At 42.7% G+C, this 23,879-nt stretch overlaps 1 protein-coding gene across 2 annotated transcripts; it reads left to right on the top strand.

The window, feature by feature from the left end:
* Positions 1-150: 150 nt before the first annotated feature.
* LOC139050421 (golgin subfamily A member 5-like) lies at positions 151-23,879 on the top strand. 2 transcript variants are annotated; one of them, XM_070526773.1, is made up of 15 exons: positions 151-340; positions 3,725-4,160; positions 6,345-6,638; positions 9,110-9,329; positions 11,162-11,285; positions 12,329-12,425; positions 13,216-13,322; positions 13,588-13,811; positions 15,764-15,869; positions 18,356-18,454; positions 19,105-19,254; positions 21,389-21,464; positions 22,301-22,400; positions 22,840-22,903; positions 23,656-23,879. In XM_070526773.1, the coding sequence occupies exons 2-15, from the start codon at positions 3,731-3,733 to the stop codon at positions 23,761-23,763; spliced, it is 2,199 nt and encodes a 732-aa protein (XP_070382874.1). In that variant the 5' UTR covers positions 151-340; positions 3,725-3,730; the 3' UTR covers positions 23,764-23,879. The 2 variants fall into 2 exon arrangements, with proteins under 2 accessions (XP_070382874.1, XP_070382875.1); XM_070526774.1 differs by lacking the exon at positions 151-340 and adding an exon at positions 378-530.

The raw sequence follows: 23,879 nt of genomic DNA on the forward strand, positions 1-23,879 counted from the left end.
TTGGTAATAGAAAAAGAATTTGAGAGCATGGGTAGCACTTTTTTGCATTTGTTGTTTTTATTTATCTTTCTCGAAGCGATTTATATCACTTCGAAACTTACGAGGCGACACGTAAGTGGTTTGTACCTGCTCCTCAGTATCGGAAACTGAACTGAGCAGCATTCATCGGAGACTGTGCGGTTGCGAATGACAACTACGTTGCATTAAACAATGTTACCGCGTTATCTCGGCGCGAGTATTTCACGATAGTGACGTCGAGTGTTTCTCAGCACAACCGTGCCAAGCGTCGAGGGATCGGGTCAAGGATAACGAAGTCCCCCGACATTCATTTCCCACCCGGGTAAGCGCGACATCACCGCACGTCTTGTTTACAGTTCGTCCACGCCTACATTTTCTTGGTTCTCTTGGTCATCGTAATGCAGCGGTGGTTTCTGCTTCGGAGATGGTTGCCGTTGAAGCTTGATGCAGTTTCGCCAACGATCGTGACGGCGATACATCTTTGAAACCGGTGTCAACACCGCTGTTGATCGGTGCGACGACTTTTCTAAGCTTGTACTAGCTGCGGGCAAGAGTACTTGTGTTACAGGAAAAAGATCAATTTGAGCGTCGCGTTCTCGTGAGACACCGCAGAGCAATGAGACGTTAGCGTCAGATAGCGTTGACTTTCTGTTGTCGGCTGTTCGACATATATACGCTCCCTGTCAACGCTAAAGGAAATATAATGTAATTGCGGAATGACGCTGTTTGCGCCTGCGCGGGTTCGTGGCAGTAAGCCCATTCATTTGCCAATCGCGTACGTTTAGCGAGAACATTGTTGATACATACTTGCTGCGTGGCGTACGTTTATGTTGTGTGAAGGCGCCGGTAATGCTTTTACTACACGTATCGTGAACGTCGAGAAATTGAACACTTTCGCATCACGTTCACGACTCGTGTCCGCGACGAACATTTTGTTTCGGGCAGGTAATGTTTTTGCTAAAGGCGAAAGGAGAACTTGCTGCGATTACTTCGTTTCACTCAAGTTTACAGCGCGCAGGACTTCTTTGTGCTCTGTGCGTCTGGGAAGTGTTGGTTTTTATGATAGCATCTTGTTACTGCCAGATGTTAACTTAGTACTGCGAGAAGTAAATGACCTTGCAGGGATACAATGGTGGGCAGGTTTTTTATTCAAGTAGCAGCAACATTGGCAGTTGCAGTGATGTAGTTATGACGTCCTATGTAGTAGTACAATTCTGCCAATCGCAGACAAATGATGACATATCCGTAGCATTCAGGAATTGGAGGATACAATATTTTTAAAACACCCAAGTTCAAAGGTTTCAGTGCATATTCAAGAACCTCTGGTGGTCTTATCAAGCCGTCTCGTACAGTTTATAGTACAACTACGCGAAACCAACAGACAACAAATTAACATGTTTACTGCAGTGTGGGTCACCGCAGCTGTCCTGAGCTTTCCTGCATTGCAAAAGCAACATCTTTACTAGAAATTAATGGAGCGGAAGAGTGGCTTCTGATATGATGCACCATGGCACCATCTCTCTGCACCTTGAGGAAATTCCAAAGGAGCACAACTCCCTGGTGACTCACTGGTGGGTCACAACGCAACATGGCAAGTGACCCACTGGTGGGTCTTGACCACGGTGGTCTTGACGCATAGGAATCGAGACTTCAAGAAGTGCTGTTGCAGTGAACGTGTGAAGCCAAGGAAAGCATTGAAGAAATTAACTGCTTTTTTTAATAGTAGTTGTATAGAAATAATAAGGAAAATGGAAATTAAAATGGACGAAAAGATTACTAGCCGCAGGTGGCAGCTGGATTCACATCTTTCGCATTGTGTAGCTGATCCTCTACCATTGGGCTGTCGTAATAGCAGAAAGTGGACTCCCAGTCCACTTTCTACAATAGAGTTAATACATATAACCTACTCTAAAGGCAAAGCTCTCCATAGCGCCCATGCATAGAAACTGGTAACTGCAAGGGCGCCACCATGTTGCTACTGTGTGCAGGCATGTATGCGCAGAAGCCGAGATGCTATTCAGACAAAGTGCGCAATTAATGCGATCCCGAGACTCCCTCAGTATGGTGGTGCCATCTAGTGCAAGCACCTGCAAACAGACCCCTTCACTCACCGTAAATATTACACCAAAAGATTTTAAATACTGTCACATATTTGTGAAAAAACATGTGGAATGAACTTCACACACTGTCCATATGTACATGCTGCATGTAAATGCATGCTTTTGCATCATATTTTGATTATTTCTAGCGTTACAAAAAATAGACTTAGTGACACCGCAGCGTCTTTGCAGTTAATGCCACTTGTTTCGCCCAGCATTTCCTCTAGAGTTGGTATACTGACTCTATGCTTTCTACAGTATTTATGCATGTGTACTAGATATAGCCCTAGAAGTGTTAGCCAGTGCCACTTGCAGCCATGGCTGCAGATTTTTCAATGGCAGGTGGCACATGGTACATAAAGTAGGGAGCAAGAAGCTTGCCAGTAAGCCCTCCCCATCAACGCTGCCAAAGTCGAGAATGTCGCTCTGTAATGAGCAAGCAGAATGGGGGAAGTGAAGAGACCTGCCAGTTTCCCATATTCTTCTTGCTCGTCATATCCTAGGTGTGATGATGATGTATGGGGCTTTAGGTCCAAGGGCCCAGGATGACCAAAAAGAGCCACATCTCATCTGTAATGTTGGCCAGTGTTGTGTCACGTGTTACACACTTACTCCAAGCCAGTCACCAACTCAAAGCGATTGTGTTAAAAAAAGAAAAAAAAAATATATATATATATATATATATATATATATATATATATATATATATATATATATATATATGAGGTCGCGGGATCGAATCCCGGCCACAGCGGCCGCATTTCGATGGGGGCGAAATGCGAAAACACCCGTGTGCTTAGATTTAGGTGCACGTTAAAGAACCCCAGGTGGTCAAAATTTCCGGAGTCCTCCACTACGGCGTGCCTCATAATCAGAAAGTGGTTTTGGCACGTAAAACCCGATAATTTAATTTTAATATATATATATATATATTTATGCTGGTGGTGCCATCTCTTGATGGCAGTATAAAACATACTGCAGACACACCTAATGTCTGTGTTTAGCATCACAGCCAGAAAAGTACTGTATTGATTATAATAAACTTGCAAAAGTGCACTACACACTTTAACAATGCTGCTTATATATATATATATATATATATATATATATATATATATATATATATATATATATATATATATATATATGTGTGTGTGTGTGTGTGTGTGTGTGTGTGTGTGTAAGCGGGGACAGGGGCAAAGAATCAAGATTAAGAAACATGATGGCGCTTGTGTTTCATTGTATTTGTTTCTTTGCCTCTGTCCTGTTTGTAATGTGCTTTTGCAAGTTTACTATGGAACACCAACTCTCCCATGTTCACATCCTGTTAATTTATCAATGTTGCTCTCCACTTTAGCCTTGTGGATATGGCGTTGTGCAGCTGAGCTCAATGTCATGGCTTCTATCCTGGCCACAGCGGCTGCATTTCAATTGGTGCAAAATGCAAAAACGCTTGTATACATAGATTTAGGTCCATGTTAAAGAAACCCAGCAGTCAAAATTAAATTGGAGTCTCCCCCCCTCCAACTACGGTGTGCCTCGTAATGAGATTGTGTTCTTCACATGTAATACCCTAAAATTTAATTAATTTTTTCTCCTCTCCACAGGAAGCAATGTCGTGGTTCAGTGACATTGCGAGCCGGGCGGAAGACCTTCTCACCAAGGTCGACCAGACGGCCGCGTCGGCACTTCAGAAACCGCTCTTGCCCAACGCCAAGACCAGCTTCATGTCGTACACAAAGAGCCCCGGTAGGAGTCCTCAGCCCGAGCCATCCAGTGCCTCTCCGCCAGTGTCTGGCGGGTTCTCGCGAAGCCCAAAGCCGTCCAGAGGCCTCTCCCTAGCCGCAAGCTCGACCAGCGTCAAGCCGAAGCGAGTCGAAAAGCAGGCCAGTGACGAGAAGCTGCTGGAATATTTAAACAGCCCGGAGCCTGCGCCACAAGCTCCGAAACGTAGTTCGTCTCAGCTGAAAATTGCCCCGGAATCATTGACCGAAGCAGGAGACGTTGCTGGAGCCGGTGAAAGCTCTTTGTCAAAGGTCCAAGGTAAGCACCCTTTGCCAGAAGGTGCAGTTCTGCTGCTTGTTTGTCCTCACAGCTCCTTATTAGGGCATTAAGGTTGAATATGAAGTTGTGCTGTAGTATTAAATTTTGCTTCTTCAATAGCAGAGTGGACACTCGCACCATGAGTAGAGGCTTGGTAAAATGAAAACCGGGTGACAGTGCCTTTCTGAAGCCTTTGCACCATCTCGTCGTGACGTCATGGGTTGTGACTGTCACTACTTATGCCTAGTTGAGATTTCAGCTTCACTTTTTAAATTTCGGTTAATTGCTTCACATAATGGTCACAATTTTTTAGGAATATGAAATGCATTGTGTTCTAAAGGAACTAGAGGCTCAGCATAGCAAAAACACATATTTTCCACAATAGTGGCACACACACAAAAAAAGAAAGACATGTTGGCAATGGCACAGGTGGGTTTTCTGTGCATGTTTCTTTTTTGCGCATGTCCTATTAGTGGCATATTTGTGTCCCAGCAAATATACCAGCTAGGCCAAGAAGTCTTTTTTTTTGTCAACCTAGCAAGTTTTGAGAGCTTTTCTTGTGCCAAAACAGCCCAAGTACAAGAAAACACATTTAAATTTGTGATATCATGCTGATGTACTGGGCTGAAGTACTGGGCTATAGTACCAGCACTGATGTACTGGCTCTGAGACACTAGTTTAGCCTTCACTACTAAGTATTACCTTTACTATTCCTGCTAGTACTAGTAACCCTTTTTCTGTCAAAAGAACGATATGGGGCCTGTTTGCCAAATATGAGTGGGAGCATGTTTAAGATATTTATTAATGCTGCGTTTTTTTACTCTTAGTGTAGTTTCTTTTTCTCTCTTTTTTTTCGTTCCTGCTTCTCTATGTGTGGTAGCTTGACACCGATCTGTCGTGCAGCAAGGTGCAGGTATTTCTAACTGCTAGCAGTTCACTTTGGACAAGAAGCCCAAATTGTTGACGCCATCCACGGCAGTGGAGCGACAAAGGTTGTGGCTTCGGTAAATGTATTGTAAAATGGATCCTAATAGTTTGGCTTCTTTTAGCGCACACCTATTCTGCGCTATTGTACCTGGCATGATAGACCAGTGGCTTTGGCAATCTGCTGCTGAGGTCAGGGGTTCAATTCCCTGCCGCCATGGCTGCATTCCAGTGGGAGCAGAATGCAAAAACGCTTGCGTACTTCGATTTAGGTGTCAATAGAGCGCTATGACTTCAATTGTCGCAACGAACCAACTAGCCCAAAAATCTGCACTCCTGGGTTTAGACGGAAGATTACAAGAAGTGGCAGGTGGTCGAAATTAATCCGGAGTCGCACACTGCAGCATTTCTCACAGCCCATTTGCTGCTGTGGAACATCAGACCCTGCAACTTGATTCGATTTTGATTTGCTTCAAGTAGTTTGGTTTCTTTCAGCGTGTTTATTGTGCCTTACTGTAAGCCCCAGAGGCTGCGATTTTTGTGAAGGAACTTGGAAAAAATTCTAGTAATAGATTTATTGCTGTTCATGCGATGTGTGGAGGTTAGTAAAGAAAGCTGAATTAACAGCATGGCTGGTTCTGTGCTCATTTAATATAATATATACAGGATGTTACAAAGACAGTTTGAACGCAATCGACAGCATTAAATAATAATAATAATTTTACAGAGAAATTGTAGTCATAGCGCTAGATTGACAAGGACAAGAAAGATGACAGGACTTAGTCTTGTCCATAGTGCACTCCCTGTCGTCTTTCTTGTCCGTGTCAATCCAGCGATATGACTTCAACTGATGCACGAACCAACTAGCCCAAAAATCTGCACTGCTGGATTTAGACAGAAGATTACAAGAAGTTGGCACCACTGAGCATGCTCTGTACAATACTCCGACCAGGGAGTTGAGGTTAAAGATGATACGTCGCCTGAAGAGACCTTGTTCCTCTGCATTACAGACAGCAGTGGGAAGAACATTTAAATCAAGTTTACCAGATGCATCATCCTTGCAACACAAACAATAGTAATGAAAGTTATTCTAGATGTACTCGTACTAGTGAAATGTGACAGTACACTCCGTGTGCTCATTACAGTACAATGCCAACCTGCAAGACGAAAGAAAAAGAGAGAAAAATTAGGTATTTCATGACCCATGCTCTATATGTAATAATGTTTGGCCGTACCTTTCCCACCAAACATTCCTCACAGATGGAACAGTGTCGCAAACGGAAACAGTAATTTTGTCAGAAGCCAGTACAACGACGACGACAGCCCAAGGGGAAGCAAGCACATCGGTGGCTGCAGATCAAGCAGCCCCAGGTTCGCGGAGAGCTTCGATTCAACACGAGGAACTCCAAACATCTGCACCCTCCATGAGAAGCGATGCGCCCGAAGCGGTACAAGACAGCCTCGCGGAAGAAAACAGAATGCTCCGGAAGGAAGTGTCCACGCTGAACCAAGAGATGGCATCGGTTCTGCAGAGGGTCAAGAACGCTGACGCAGGTGAGTTTTTCTTCCCCCATGTTTTGCAGGAAAACTCTGCCTGAATGAACCTTGATGGACACCAAGAAACTGTGCACTCAAGTGAAGGTTCATTCATGTGAAGTATGCAGTACAGTGCATTGTTAAGAAAACTTGCAGTTAGTATTTAACAGCCAATTGCCACTGAATTATACTTAGTTTCATACATAGCTATGATAGATAAAAAGACTCTCTCACTGCTTGCAGTCATGACCAAAAGTAATGCATCCTATGTGAAGAAAGGCTATAGGTAGGCATCATGTAATTCTGTGTAAAATTAAACCTCGTGCTTGTATATTGTGGATTTCTGTTAATTCAGCTATGGTTAACAAAATTTTTCGGTTAATTTCATCTCAACCAAAGGTCTGGGTCTGCGCCCTTGCATTTCTATGGGCCCAAACTTTTGTTATATCCATCCTAAATTGGCGTTCGCCAAATAATTTGAACTTGACCAGTCAACGTGCACACGCATGACTCTTATGGTGAGCACAATAGTGACTCCTTTAGTGGTATGTCTTGGCAGCGTTTAGGGAACATCATTGAACACAATTTTTTTTTATCTTCCCAAAAACGCCTATTTTTGGCCTGCCCTAGGAAGATTTTCAAGCAATAATGGTAGCTTACAATGACTGGTTATGTTATTTAGTATTTACCTGGTTCTAGCAAGCGCCTATATTTTTGTTCCAAGATGGTTGCGCCGAAAATTGCCTACATGGTGCAGTCGGATACGAAACCAAAACAGCATTTACGACGTTCATATGCTTTACTGCATATTGATGTGTTGTGGCGAAGCTGACTGTAAGGAAGTGGCTGTGCAGCAAAGCTGACTTTAGTTAGTTGGCTGCCATTATGCAACGCATATTAGAACGTTGCCCATTTTTCTCGCCAAGAAATCAGGTGTGCATTAGGTTTCTACTTTGTTTAGGTTTAATGACTTTAATTTCATTTCTATGTTAGATTTTTTACTTCAGACACATAGAAAGCAGGCATGCGTGCGTTTGATTTGGGGGCATGTTAAAATTGGGGCAAATACTGCCAAATGAATTGTCAGCGTGTTTTGGCGTTTTTGTGCATCTTGTCTAATACAACCCGCCAGATAGTTTCGTCAGTCCAATCAGGGTCGAATTAATGGAAGTCAACCGTATTGCAAAATGTGACGTAATTATTACATGGGTGACATCCCAGATGGGATCATATTTACCACCGAATGAACGGAATGACACTCTTATGTGGCTACACCGTCCTGTTTGAGTTTGCAACCGAAACATATGTCGCGTACCAGATACACAGAAGGGCGCAAGTAATGCATGATTCGATGTAATCTTGCAACCACAAGTTGCAGTCACAGTACGCAAAGTAGTTATTCTGCAGAAAGCACCGCAGATCCCAAACAACAACCCTGCAAAACACATAAAGATGTATATGACCTCACTACTAGCGTACCTTCCATAATATTGCCTGCTAAGTATAAAACATAGTACACAAAATGCATGCAGACTATATCTGAAGGCATAGATGTCAGCCTAATGCATCCTGTGAACCATCCTTGACTTTTGATAAAGTAGAAGTGCTTCAATTATGTTGGCTTTATTACCAGCTAGGTGTTCCTTTTAAGTACACATGAGGTCTTTCAATGGACAGAGGAATGCAAGTGTTTCGTTGTTCTAAGTAACGTCATGATCATTACTAGCAGTAGCCTATGTGAGTCCGCTGTAGGGTCAAGCCATCTCCCAGCAACATTCTAGGAGTACCTCAGTCCTGTATTAGTTAAACTGAATCCCCTGCATGAAAATATTCTAGTCTTGTATTTTATGTACTCCTTCACCGCCCTTTACTATAGTTTTCTTCCTATGGCACCCATTATGTTACTATACTATAGACTTTCGGTTATCTGTCCTCTGCATTATGTGACACGTTCTACTCCACTTTTCCTCTTAATGTATAATAGACTATATGAAAAATAAAGGCTGGAAGGCACCAATCTACCAATGGACCGTCACAAATATTGGCTACTCATGGTCACTCTCAAATTCTACACTTCCACCTTGTATATTTTTTGCACCTTATTTTCCTTTCCACTGCTGATCGCATGGTTCATAGCATTCTTTCCATTTTTTGTTGTTGGTTATTCTTCTTTTGGTACTATGTGGCAGAATGGGTCGATTTGTACATTTTACTTCTCATTGGTCTGCATGTTTATTGCGAACTAATAAAAATTGGAGCTCACGTGATGGATTCTTTCAGAGTTATGGGTGGCATCTTTCCGATGTCATTAAAAAAAAAAATGCATGCAGACTATCTTTCAAACAAATTTAGGATAAAGCCCCCTGTGTCTCTTGGTCACATCAAAGCACCACGAATCAATGAAGCCCAGAGACAGAAAAGCTTTCAGTTCGGTGAACTGTGTCTTGAGACTGAAAGGGGGAACCTCGTTCTTTGGGTCATGTCTGCAGAGAAGCAGCGCCTCCACAACCGCCTCGACCACTGGTCTAGCCAGGTGTCGGCCAGCGACTCGGCATTTCGTGAACTGCAGGCCCGCGAGCGCGACCTCTCTTCGGCCCTAGAGGCCAAGGACTCGCAGCTCGCTGTGCTGCGTGTCCGGCTCCAGGAAGCAGACCAAGAACTGACCGCCAAGCGGCGACTGGTGGACGACCTCAGAAGCGAGAACCAGAGGTGCGTGTTCTTTTTGTTGAGAATTTCAGAACAGAATAGGGGCCTGAAACGTACTGTTGCTCCAAAGAAAAAGCGTTGCTTGCACTGTACACGTGTGAGACGCAATTGGAGTTTGCACCAGGCAAGCTGGTGCAAATACAGGAGGCTGCTGTTGCAAAGCTGGACGACACTACAGTTTCACCCGTTTTGGTTTGTCACCTCTAATTCACTCACCCGCGTCAGACTGCAGTTCTGTTCATCGAAAATCTAGTTTCACCACATTTCTTGCATTTTGAGGTCGTTAAAAGAGTACTGCAGCGAAACAGATAAGGAATTTTCGATTGTTCAGCGAGTTTTTCGCAAGTGTACGTCAGATATGAAAACATCAGCTATTTTATGCCTAGCAGAGTTGGAAAGTGCCTATCTAGCCATTCGAACACATGATGTAAAATTTGGTCAGAAACAATGATAGAAGTGGACTTCTACATGGCGGCATCGTGTCACCGAGGGCAAGCACCCAGCCATGTACCTTCTAACTCCTTACACTGAAAAAGTTTGCACATACTGTCAAAATTGCAGAAAAGGTCCAATATGCAATATCCAATATGCAATATCCAATGTCTCAATATGTATGTGACACATTTTAAACATCTGTGTTTTTGCTTTTGGCATGCTATCTTGCTGTGTGCGATTCCCCAATGTCCGAATCACCTGCCTTGCGAACTTGTCAGCTGCACTTTGTAAATTGCAGTGTGTGCTGTGATGTAATTTATTTAGAAGCTCATCAGGAAACATTTGTTAGTTTGTCAGGTATGTTTTTCGGTTTCTCATGCAAGTAATGCCAGCCGCATCGAGTAATCAATCTCAGTAACTAGAAATACGCTATCTGCTTCAGGCAATTTAAAAAAATTCTGTGGGGTCGAAAGTAAAAAAGAACACCCGGTATTGGTATGTCACCTTTCCCTTTCTTTGCTCCCTCAGTATCTGGCCTTTGATTGCCAGTCACCTACACAAGACTGGCTTATTTGTTAATATTTATTTAATATTTCACTCTAATTATCTGGGGTTCCATGTGAAGAGCATTTTGATAGGCTATTAGAGTCTCGTTAATTGCAATAGTCATGATAAACATACTAGTGGCCAGGTACTGCACCAGGAACGCAAATTCCTGCTCTGGCGAGGCAGTGTCTTGCTGAAGCTCAGTGGGCCTCCCTAATTTGGCTGCACCTGGAACAGTGTAGACCCACTGGCTCTCAGAATTTTTTTTTCCAGTTTCAGATACCACTCCAAGCCTGAAAATGTAGTGGCTTGAACAAAAATTAGAACTTGGAACCTTGAGTACAAAAAAACCGATGCTCTACCTCTGCATGCGGGAGTAGCTGATTTTCTAGACGACACTAAAAGCTAGAAATTAAGCTGGGTGGGACATGTAATGCATAGGGTCACTTAATCGGCGGACCATTAGAGTTACAGAATGAGTGCCAAAGGAAGGGAAGCGCAGTCGAGGACAATAGAGAACTAGGCCATGTGATGAAATTAGGAAATTTTCAGGCGATACAGTGGGGTCAGCTGGCGCAAGACAGTGACGATTGTAGATCACTGGGAGCGGCCTTCATCCTGCAGTGAACATAAATGTTGATGATGATGAAATTATCATTAAAGTCTTTTTTTTACTCTCTCTCATCAAGAACTGGCAACTTGGTAGATTGCATTCTGTATTACTTGGAAAAGTTGACCAATAAAGCTTTGGACTGAAGGTTTCTAAGCGTAGTAGCACCCTCTAGAACAATAATGTATTCATTCATTCATTCATTCATTCATTCATTCATTCTTTCATTCACACTGCGTTGCAGGCTGACGAGGGACCAAACGGACTTGTCCCAAGTCCAGGGCAAGACTGTCGAGACCTTGCGCGACAAGTTGGCTCAGATGGAAGAGGCCCTCCGGAAGGAGCAGGAGAACCACCGGCATGCTCAGGTGCAGAGCCTGGCTTGTAGCTCTGTGGACACTGGGCATGCTCATTACAAAGCCTACTTTACACTGTTGTTATGTAATGCAGTCGCACCCATCACAAATAAAATTGTAGTGATGATTTAGTGGTCAATATGAGAGAAATGTGTTCGCGTTACGTCGCACCACTTTGAGGTCCCGTGTCCATGACTTAAACCATGTTCGCCACTTTGTAACATGTTGTTCAAGGAGACAACTCGACACATCTTCTTCAAGAAGCGAATTGCACCTAACGGTGGTCCAGAGCAGACCACTGTCAGTTGCACCATATATATATATATATATATATATATATATATATATATATATATATATATATGCGTACACACGCATGCCTCTGCTGCATGACCAGCTTCTCACACTCACACTTCACACACATACACTCTGACACTCCTAATGCTAACGCATCAATAACCTTTATTATAATTGATTTATAACTGATGTTTGTTTTAATTGTGCGCACCAATATCGGTAAGAAAAGAAAATCGCAGTTGGGAGTATGCAAGCAAAACACGGGTTTCATGTTTCTGACAGGCAATCGAAGGGTCTCCTATTGATATTGATCGCTCGTTGGCAGTTTGCTGTGTCGATACGTGACACGTAAACAACGCTGAGTTATGAACATGCACTTTGCAGTGTCATTCACTCGCATATGCATTCATAGCCAACCAAATTTTAGACTTCGTTATGTCCATCAAGTTGTATCTGTTTTCAATAGATTGAAATTTAACTGTGTGCCGACTGTGGAACTAAAATGTTACCAGGAATAAAGAGATCACAGTTATCTCTAGGTGAATAGAAGAAAACATCCTTCGTGTGCAGCACTTGTCGTCGTTGTGCTGAATTAAATATAACGGCGCACAAGTGGCATTCCCCATTTGCAGTTAATATCAATAAATTCATCCCCGAGACACACAAGTATTACCATCCTAGCATACTTCAGCAGTTTTAGAGGTGTGGTGTCATAAAAAATTACCAGCTTCATTGCCATTGTCATGTCCTTTTTTCAGGCTGAATTTATGCAGAGGCAGCTGAAGATGGAGGAAGAAGTCTCCAACCTGTCCGAGAGCTTGACGCTGGCTCAGAAGCAGCTTGCCGAACACAAGGGTAAGGTGTCCGTTCTAACCTCGCAACTGCATGCACATGGACATTTGCCACTTTGTCGACAACTCTGATTTATTTCGTCTTCTAACACCGCTGTGCCTCTTTCGTGTGTGTGAACCTGCTTGAGTTGGTCGTGCATGATTAAATGTGCAACTGTGTGTTTGGAATGGGACGGCACTGTCATTGCCCCACCTGCCCAAATGTGCTCTTTGCAACTTTGTAGCACATTGCAATATTTAAGCTGTCTCTTTCTCACGCTACTATTTATCTGTTCCTTCCTGAGCTTGTATTTCTTTCTTTCATTTTATTTATTTTGAGATGTTCGTTGACAGGGTACACTCTTTGGCCCCTTTACGTGGGCTGTCGTCCTGGCTCAACCTTCGTCACACTTTTCCGTTTTCCCAGTGTAGCAGTCCTCATGCTTTTTTTTCTGCAAAATCTTGGCCCAGCGTTTATGACTTTTTCGCAATGTTGCCCATCCCTCACGTGAACTTGTTCCAAGATCGTATCTTTTCTCATATCTCGGGGCATCCGTTGAATATTAAACGTTTTCACGGTACGTTGTCGATATTATTGCGATGTTCTAAATCTTGCACGCAGCACTTTTGCATATCTTTAGGCTTTCTGTGCAGTGAAGGTTCGCAGATGTTGTAAGGCTGAGCGTTTTTTATTATTAGTTCATTCTTTAGTTCATTCTTGAATGAACAAGAAGAAAGCTAGCTCAGTCCAAAGATTTATTCATAGCTATTAAATGATTTGTTAACCGCCCTTTTCTTTCTTGTTTGTAAAACAGCGCATGCAAAGGAGTCGGGCAGCCAAGTGTCTTCATTACGTAGCAGTTTGGAACTGGCACGCCAAGAACTCGCTGATTACAAGCAGAAAGCGCAGAGAATTCTTCAGGTGAGTGGATGCTTGTGAAGAAATTGATTGGCTAACCTTCTCTACCCATGTGTTGCTTTGAGCAATTAAAATCGACAAATCGATTGATTGGTAGATCATTGAGTTAGTCGATAAACCAATAAGTCAGTCAATTAACCAATCACTTATTTGATAAATCAGCAAGTGAGTCAATTGCTAAATTAGTAAGCTAAGAAAAAAGTAGGTCATTGCAGGGTTTAACTGTAGTCCTAACCCCCCTGTTTTTTTTTCTCTTCTTTGTGAACAGTCAAAGGAGAAGCTGATTGCAAGCCTGAAAGACGCAGCCAATGCGAGTGGGTCGGCTCTGGATAGCTCGGAAGTCGACGGCAGCCGCTTCAACGCTGCCTCCGCAGCCGAGCTGGAGGCAGTGACGCAGGAGTGCGAGCACCTCCGCAACGAGTTGAGGAAGACGCAGGCCCATGCAGACTCCCTCTCGGCTGAGCTGCATGAACAAGAGAGCTCCCTCCGCAGGTGAGTAGTGCAACTTCAGCTGTTTGCCGAGCCGCACCTCTATCTATCTGCACCAAAGGCAACAAAACACACAAAGAAAGGTGTAAATAATGTGTTGTGGTCACGGCAAGGCAACTGGGCTGGCAACACGTGTCAAGGAATGACATAGGAAATGTTTATTTCGTCATTGCTTGAAGAGAACTAAACTGCGGTGGCTTGTGCAGCATACTATTTAAAGTCGCTTTAGTAAAGAGGGCAAGAATGACAGTATATTACCATGAGAGTTTCACTGCGTGGCTTATGTTTCTGGTATTGTGCGAGGATGCACCTGTGATATCATAAAGTGCATCATTTTTGGATGTAGTACAGTTAAACCTCGATAGAACAAACTTCAGTATAACGAAATTCTCAATATAACAGAGTAATTAACGTTTTAGGACTTCATGTCCATAGAACGCCATGTATTCAGAACCTCAGTGTAATGAAGTGTAGTTATACGCTATTTCAGTCGCTGCAAAGGAATATCGTTTTTCATTCAGCCATCGTGCATCATCGCGATGCTGTGAAGTGCAACCTTGTCTTGTGGCACTGGCAGTTTGTGCTGTGTCACGCAAATTGAGCTTGATGCTTTCTGTCTACAAGCGAGCTTAAGGTGTTTCATTCTGCAAGCACAGAGACAAAATTTTTAAATAAATTTAGCAAATAAATTGCCATGTGATTTATATGCGAATTTCAACTTGAGGTGTGGAATCGCGGCAGCAAGGTCTGTGATGCTGTGCAACCATCTTTAGGCCAAAGGTCTCCGCCATCAGCGTTGCCGAAGAGGTGGGGAAACGGAGCAGCTGACTCAAGACATGACTTGCACGATTCATGTACTTGTGAATGGAGACTGTATTTACTAAGATTCGACCATTGTTATAGTTATATCCAGGGTTATATGCATGGACCTTGTTTTTTTTTTTCTTTCTCAGGTGTTGTAATTGGGGGTGTAGATTATGTGCAGAAAAATATGTATATACATTTGTTTCAAGTACTTTGTAAACTTTGAACACTGAAATTTTAGCCGAAGTAAACATTGAATATTCTCACATGCCTACGAAGGATGCATTGGCAAAAGGGCTTCACAAGGATAATGTATACTTGTGACAATGAATCGCTCTGTATGATGGTCTTTTGTTTCATGTAGCCTCTACATTCACCTTGGTCAGTTGCTGCACGTCACAGACATAAGCTTGGCAGGCTGTAGAGGGGTTGTTTGCTTACAAGCAAACTTATCTGTAACACGGTCCGAGCAGCGGCCCTGCTCGTAACGGACTTAACTGGACCACTGTACTAATGGGCAACTTTCAGTGACAGTGAAAGGAAACCTGTTCGGTAGGAAAGCTAATCAACGTAGGTTTAAGGTACAATGGTTTTGTGCTTGCCAAGACACTGAAGAGGAAAGTAAAAGAATTAATATTTTAATTTATAATATAATGATTTTAATTTATAATTAATAATAAATAATTAATATTTAACGCTCGGTGGTGTTTTGTCTGATTTGCCTGCTGCAAATGTGTTGTTCTTGTCCCCTCATTTAGCGCTCCTGCAAGAGTTTCAATGTATACTAACAACATCAATTTTCAACCCTTCTGCAAATAAGGTGTTTGTTTTCTCTACCCTGGTCTAAACTTAGCCGGTGTGGAAAAATGTGGGATTTTTTCAGAAGCGCTGTTGCTTCTTCACACTTTGCTGCCATAGTTTTCCCTTCATTTTGACAGAAAGTTGTCTAAGAATATAGCTTTCGTGTGCATCCTCTCTGCAGTAGCTCGCACCTCCACGTTTAATGGGTTGTTTGTGCAGTTGTTTGCCTGGGCTGCCAGGATATTCCTCCTGCAAATCACTGTTCAATGTTGTTTCCTCTCTTCTCTTACTGTTGCTGTTTTTGACGTCACTGATGAAAGTACGTCTCCACCTCTTCTTCCATCGGAAAGGGAGCTGGAGTCCTCCCAGGAGCAGCAGCGAGACCTCCTAAAGGAGCTCAAACAGGAGCGGCATCAGCGCCAGGAGGCCGACCTCGAGGCGCGGCAGGCTACAGAAGTGAGTGCAGCTCCTTTTGCTGGCGCCTTCGGAGGCTGCTGACAGTTTCCAAGTGACAAAATGGGTGCCAAGAGAAGGGAGGCACGTTCCAGGACAGTGGAGAATTAGGTGGTGTGCTGACATTAAGAAATTCACAGGCATAAAATTGGGTCACCTAGCACAAGACAGCGTTATATTGATATATATGGGAGAGGCCTTCATCGTGCAGTGAGCGTAGACTGATGATGATGACAATTTTCTAATGATCGCCACTGGCGGGCTAGACAACGTACTGAATTGAAGCACTGTCAGAGCTGTGTAGACCTCGTGCATGTACTGGTCAGACCTCAGCAGAGTCCGTAGCAAAAATCCATAATGAGATCCATATGTAAAAGTCCATAATTCATCACAAAAGTTGCAGTGAAGCTGAAAGTATCTAACGGCCATCACGTAAACTTCAGACTTGACTGACTTCTTCAAATGCTTCAGCGTCACCTAAGAACTGTGTTTAGAAATCATTGCAAGTTTTTGTGGGTTCATTCCCAGGTGGCACTGTTCTTAAGTCCTACTTGGAGTTCGCATGCATTTTCTGAAGTCTTTTGTGAGCCGAGATGTGGATGGTGGTGTGCAGTGAAATTACTATATTTACTCAGTTCTAATGTGCCTTCGGTCCTTACATGCACAGTCTTTATGCTTGAGAAAATGTAAATGCAAAGCCTCGCCTCACCCCCCATATTTCGTGCAAGTTTTCATGGTAAGAGAGCTAGGGCGTAATGGCGATTTTTCACTTGATTTATTGCATAGAGTTAGTATACTAACTCTCGAGGAAAAGCTGGGTGAAAGAAAGTGGCGACCGCAAAGGCACCGCCATGTTGCTACCTCTCATTTTTGTAACGCTACAAATATCCCAAATATGATGCAAAAACAAGCATATACATGTAGCACGTAGATATAGAAAATGTGTAAAGTTCACTCCAGATATTTTTCAGTAAGATCCCATGGCTATTTATAAAATGTTGATGTAAAACTTACAGTATGTGAAAGAATGCATTTGCAGGCGTCTGAACTAGATGGCGCCACCATGTTGATGGACACTTGGGATCGCGTTGATTGCAAGTCTCGTTTGAACCTCGTCTCGCCATCTGTGCCTGCGTGCCTGCACAGAGTAGCAACATGGCGGCGCCCTTGTGGTTATTTCAATCCATGAGCGCTATGGGTAGCTTTTCTTAAAGAGTTTGTTGTAGTAACTCTATGATTTATTGTATCTTAGCTACAGTACACTGAGAACTTCTCACTGTCACTCTCAGAGGCCTCGTTACCGCTAGCAACCACCAAGAGCATCTTCAGTGACGTCTATGACATTTGAGATGGCGTATTTCTTGAGGGGATGCTAAAGAGAAAAAAAATCTTCGAGCTGTATTTGCAAATTATCCTTGTACAATACCAAAAAAACCCACCTTACTGTGAGAAGGGGCTTGGTATGTCAGAATACACGCAAATATTAAATGAGTAGTAACACAACATTGCCTTGGAAATTTCTGCACCAAGTCCCCGTGGTGTCACAGATTTTGACTGCGTCTGTCCGAGCCTAGTTAATTTTTTATAGATAAAGATGGACTACATTGTTTTCTAAAAAAGCCAAGAACTTAACAAGTTTCAAGAACTTTTATGAGGCCAGAATGCCCCCCCCCCCCCCGAAAAATAACATTAAAGTCTGGCACATCATACTGACGTGCTGGTGTTTTCAAAGCACGACATTAAAATAGAAACACTGATCTTAATTTTATTCTATAATGTAATGAACGTATTGCTATGAAATTGCAGAATATAGAGTTTTGAAAGAACATACAGTCGAGTGCCTCTACAACGAAGTGACCTGTGTTACAGAGGAATAATTCTGTACCGGTTCTATTGTGAGCTGTGCGCTACGTGACCTTTACTACAAAGTGACCTGCATGGTGAATGATTTTGGAGGCCCCAAACTCTTTGTTATAGAGGCGTTCGACTGTACTCGCCTCACTAGGGCTGAAATTCTGTCTAGTTGGTTACTCATGATCGTCAAATACTAGCACGTGAAAAACAAGAGATAAGTAGAGGAGACATACACAGTGCTAAATGTATGCCTCTTCTACGCTCTGGTAATCAATAGTACTTTACCTGTCTAAACTGACTTTTGCTTCCTTTAAGTGCCTTTTAATGCAATGCAGACTGCGGCAGCTTAACTATAGTTAAGCTTAGTTAGGCTATAGTTAAGTTTACTTAACTAACTTAAGGAGCAGGCACTAACATAATGTAGCCACTGCAGCAACATTCAGATTGTATTGGATTACGGAAACGTTATGATAGCCTGTCACTATAGTTTTTATTTTGTACTCGAATTCAAAACGGCCATTATTGTTTAGTAAACTTTTCCAGAGAGAAAGGTATGCAATAGAATCGAGTAATTATAATATAAATGCAGAGCCGTGTTACTCACGCCACTGCAAACCCGCTTCTCAACGTTACAGGAGATCGCGTTCCTGAAAGAAGAGCTTCGGCGCAGCAAGGAAGCCCTGCAGCAGAGGCTCAGTGAGCGTGAATTGGAGCTGGAAAAGCTACGGAAACAGGCTGGTTTCCTTTCTTATTTTTTTTTCCTTTTCACTGCTGTGCTAATTATGGCAGACTGACTGCAAGATTTTCATTTATCTCACTTTGGAACATGTTACCGTTTGATTTAAACTCCTGTAGGTTACACTCTTTCTACTGACATCATAAAATTAAAGTTATTGGAGGCATGACACATAAAGAAAGAATGGCATCCAAGCAGGTATATCCCAGATCAAACCATGCAATGAATGAATGTTTGATGTTTGATGGCGCAAGGGCCAGGTATGGCCAAAGAGCGCCATGCATAGCTTCATGCAAACACTGTTTCACGGTTTCACTGTGATCCAATACTTGCATTGGGCTCTGATGTACATTCATGATCCTTGATATTTGTACGAAACTACTTCTACGGGTTTTCTGTAGATATTCAGAAATTTGACAACCTGTTAATTTGATGCTTTTGCTGCTCCTAGGAGATAAAAATTAACAAAGCTTTTGCGTAATTCAAATCTGCGTACCTCGTGCACACTTGTTGCGACTTGTACTTTCGAGAAATGTTAAGAAAAAAAAACAATAGGTATAGAAGCCATTAAAAAAGAATTCCAAGACATTAAAGATGGAAGGCACATTTTCACATTCGTACCACAATGCATTTGTACTGCCGTCGCAGATTATGACCAAGTCCATGAGCTCAACTAGTGAGGAAGAGCTGGAAGCCCGGCTACATGCTCTCACCGAGAGCCTCATCCAGAAGCAGACCCTGGTCGAAGCCCTGAGCACTGAGAAGAACTCGCTCGTTCTCCAGCTGGAAAGACTCGAGGTAACCGTGCATCTTCTCCAGGTCAAATACTGGCGGGGGTCTACTTCCTATTTCACATTTGAAGAAATCACACGAAGCATATCCCTTTAAAGGGACACTAAAGGGAAAAATGATTTCTTCTGCATCAGTAAATTACCGTTCTAAAACACCAAAAACACCACCGTTACAACGACAAGGCGTTTGGTAAGCCAGAAAAAGCAAAAGAACGAAATACGGGTGGCGACGCCTACTTGAGTTCCCGCACCTGGGGGCTGTGACGTCTTGGATTTTGATGGCATCTTCTAGGGCCTACTAACTATATTTAACCGTACAGATTGACTACATTGTGTTCTAAAGGAACCAACTATTAAATATGGCAAGTTTCGGGAACCTTTATTCAGCCAACGCGGCCCAAATGCGAAAACATACTTTGGAATCCCTGACGTCACGCTGTCGTACCGGCGCTGGGGTTTCGGCGCGAAATTCAAATACTGATACTTGGACCTTCATTTTCTCATCTAATAATCGAACTATTTTTTTGAAATGACTGCCAGCAGGGTTCTCAAACAGTGCTCCATTATTCTAAACTGATTTATTGTTTCGCTTTAGTGTCCCTTTAATGTGCTACGCTCACACTTGTGCATGCAAAGGTACTGCATCAAAAACAAAAGCTGTTATGATTATAGCGATAATGAAAGTGTGTCGTATGCATCTAGAAAGACTTTTGATTGGATGCGCATGTTCTGCAAATTTTAATGCGTAAATTGTTTAAGGTATAGTTTTAACGTAGATAACTGGGTGTTTGCTCTTGGTGTCAGTATGTCGTGTAGTGGGTTACCTTCGTTCAGGCATATTTTTCAAGTGGCTGGATATGTGACTTCCAAGTATTGTACGTGTGGAATAGTTGATGTCCTTGGATGTGACGTTACTTTAGAGAGTTCTTGCATGGAGTCCACATTCAGTAAACTTTGGAGAACTCACTGAAGATAAAAAATTTTTTAATGCGTACTGCAGCTGCATGCTTTTTGTGATTCTGGAGATGCAAGAAATGTGGTGAAAGTAAAATTTTAGAGCACAGAAATAACTGGTACCCGAAGAGAATATAGTGCAATTCGGCCTGTTCGGGGCAGACTACCTGGGCCTGCCAACATTACTTACACGACCAGTTATGAATGTCCTAGTAGTTATAAAAAAAAAATGATTAATCAACTTTTGAATTATTCACTTTAGGGTACATATCGCAGTTACAAAATTGAAGCCGATCAGTACATTCCTAATCTTGTTCTCCACAGGCTTCACTGAATAGAACATATTAAAAACAATATTCCACCTGTTGTGTGTAACACATGTGAAATTAATGTCCTTAGCATTGGCTTTTCATTAGGTGAAGCTTGTTGCCTCCCTTATGCTGTTCCACATAGGTTTGTTGCACTAAGCAACGTGTAAATGAGTAACTACAAAGCTAATTTATAAATCCTCTTTAGTTTGCTACCTGGACATTGCGATTTGTTGTGCTATTAGCACCCGTCTCTTCAGGTGATTAGTCAACTTGAGCAGGCCAAATTGCACTATGTGCTCCATGCAACTTTTGAAATTCCTGTTCAAACAAACAATACATAATACATAGTCAAAACTCGTTATGACTGAGTCGTATCTGGCTCGAAAATGTCGTTGTTATATCCAGTATTTGTTATAAGCATCTCTTTGTTTTTCACTGACATCGTTAAAAAACATTTTAGATTTACTTTGCTTTATCTATTATTCTTATATTGAAGTTCAACTGGTGATATTATAATATGCTGGGCCTCTGTTCAGGAAACCTTACTTGCGTGAGCATTGTGTTTAAATCAGAAAAAAACAATATCTTGTGCATGACTTTAGAATATGTCAGCATTGTTTGAATGAGAGTTTTGCAAAGCTTGCATAATCAGAGTAAAGAATTTAACACAAGCTGTAAATTCGCATTATTTGTCGCATGGAATGTGCAGTTGATGTTTTAATTCAAAAAACAAAAGAAGAAGCTAACTTCGCACCTCTCAATGTAACCAGTGGCGGAAGTGGGCGGCTGAGGATGATTGCATTTCACAATTTTGGTCAATGACTGATCTTTTTCGTCGTGTAACTGAAACTGATGGTGTGTTTTGTCACCCAACAGCGTCAGCTGAAGGAATCTCAGACTCACAGCCCCAAACCACACACAGCAATAGCCGGATTTGGACAGCCGGATGAGTGTAAGTAAAAAAAAAAAAAAACATTGTGTATAAGAGCCTAGTACAGTATCGCTCACTGTGAAAGGGAACACCAGATTGGTATTTTTGGACTGACTGCAGCTGAGTTTTGACACGAAAGCTTCAGTAATAATTATTCACCATTATAGTCCGACCTAATGCATAATAGGTGCTTTCTTCCTGTGATGACTATACGTTAAAGTGATGGTTGATGAATACTAATCAGGTGTTCCGTTTAAGAGTGTGCCGTACTGTACATATAGTTTTCTCGGTTCAAGACCATTGTAACATCTTTTATGTGGTAAACCATATTGTATAAGGCAGATACTGATCGTTCTCGGTATCTCTGTCTATTGAAGCACTGAAGGAAGGGGCGTGCATTTTATATTGTAGTACTGATTATATCTCAGACTTTGCATGAAGGCCTGCTCCTTCATCAAGTTATCATCTTGCCTCCCCATCCCATTTTGAGTAATCTGAGACGATTGTTGCAGACTATGCAATAACCGCATACCACAGGAGACGAGACATGCCGCGTATGCCGCACGACGGCATGCATTGGCATGCAGATTTGGGTGTAACGTGCTTGCATGCAGATGTGAATGTAATGAACGATGGGAAACAAGCATGCAGCATAGTTAGCCGTGTTGCGTGTGCTTCGACCAAACGTTTATCTCGCTGCAAATGACTCACAAACTTTTGTGTCCTCCCAATGCTGTTGTCCTTTCAGCCGATGAGTCGGGTGAGTGATTCCTGCCACCCACACTCTAGATGTGGCTCGACAGTGCTGAGAGTTCTGGCTGGTGTTGTTAAAGCGTCTCGCACATCTCTCGCAACAGATCCCAGGGCGCGGCTTCCAGGAATGTTTGTCGAATCTCCCTTCGATGGCACCGTGACCCGGAAGGTCAAGAGGGCGTATGGAGTCATCGACTCCCTGAGGCAAGTTGTGGAACCTCTGTACCTGCACTCCCGACACTTCCCTGTGTTAGAATGGCAAAAGAATGTTATAAAAGAGCCACCGGACCAGAGCCTTGGTGCCACTGTAGACCATAGTAACTATTATTCCACTTGGCTTTTGATCGCTTGTTGCTGTGACTTGTCACTGTGCTTTCATTTGTTACAATGGTAGCCTTATGTGTAGCTCGAAGCCAGGTAAGAGAACAGCTTTCACCCTTTTAACGACTGCCCTGACGATCTGCTTCTGGGGATTTATTGTTTTTGGCTGTTGTGCCTTTAAACAGTGTATGCATGGGATATAGCTATTATGACTGTCTAGTTTGCTTTGGTATAATTGCATTGTTTGTCTAATAATAACAATGACAATATTCGTTGCCCTCTTATTTGTTGTATAAGTTCTCTTTCTTTTCCCTTTTAACAGCGTACGTGCCGGATTATTTCTAAGGCGCTACCCACTGGCCCGAATATTCATCCTCATCTACATGGTAAGAAAGGATTTACACAGAGGCAGTAGACTTCAGTCTTGCTTTGCTGTTTAGCTTTCAGCATTTATTTTGTCCCCAAAAATATGGGTAACTGATACTCTAGCAGTCTAGTTGATAACGGGTGGTTTTCATTAGACTAACAGAATGGGTGCCTAGTGAAGGGTCATTAGCTGCGTAGTTGTGCTTTTAATTCTATGAAACACCTTGATATTTACAGCACGGAAGCAGCTGCAGTACCATAGAGCCACTATTTCAGAACGTTAGCAAAATTCCCAGAGCTGTCTTTTAAAAGAGTGCAGTAACGTGTTGGTCACGTACACTTTGAAAAGCCTACAGCTCATAAAACAGGGTTTTAGGTGCCAAAACCATGATCTCATTGTGAGGCATGTCGTAGTGTGGGACTCCGGATTAATTTTGACCACCTTGGCTACTCTAACGTGTGCGTCTGTCTGAGTACATGAGCGTTCTTGCATTTCGCCCTCATCGAAATGTGGCCGATGCGACATCAAGCTCAGCAGTGCAACGCCGTAACTACTACGCTACTGCGGTGAGTAAACGCTACGACTCTGAATTTCAGTCTGTGGTTCTCAGAATTTGTGCAAACTTTTACCATTCTCAACTGGTGCCAGTACATAAACTTGCTCATTTTACAAGGACACCGATCCAAGGCTAGTAGAGCAGTATACATCACATAATGTGACATTTGTTGAATTCCTGACACTCATGCACGTTTTTATTTTGCACTACCACAGGGCCTTATGCACTTTTGGGTCATGATCGTGTTGCTGACCTACGAGCCGGAGATCCACGGTCCACACATCAAGCAGACGGCGAATGCAGTCTCCAAGAATCTTACCTGACCGCGGGCAGCCAAGTCTTCCCTGTACATTGTGTTTATACGACGTGCACTTCTTTTTCTTAAGGCTCTCAATTTAGAAATAAATGTTGAGGGGGCAACGGGATGTTCGTTAACTAA

This window comes from Dermacentor albipictus, chromosome 10 (assembly GCF_038994185.2).
Source record: "Dermacentor albipictus isolate Rhodes 1998 colony chromosome 10, USDA_Dalb.pri_finalv2, whole genome shotgun sequence".
Taxonomy (NCBI): Eukaryota; Metazoa; Arthropoda; class Arachnida; order Ixodida; family Ixodidae; genus Dermacentor; species Dermacentor albipictus.

Excerpts from the sequence above, each read along its gene's own strand:
- LOC139050421 (XM_070526773.1), top strand. The coding sequence starts at position 3,731 with ATGTCGTGGTTCAGTGACATTGCGAGCCGGGCGGAAGACCTTCTCACC. Across the intron at positions 12,426-13,215 it reads GCAGCTTGCCGAACACAAGG|CGCATGCAAAGGAGTCGGGC; the intron begins GTAAGGTGTCCG and ends TTTGTAAAACAG. Across the intron at positions 13,323-13,587 it reads AAGCGCAGAGAATTCTTCAG|TCAAAGGAGAAGCTGATTGC; the intron begins GTGAGTGGATGC and ends CTTTGTGAACAG.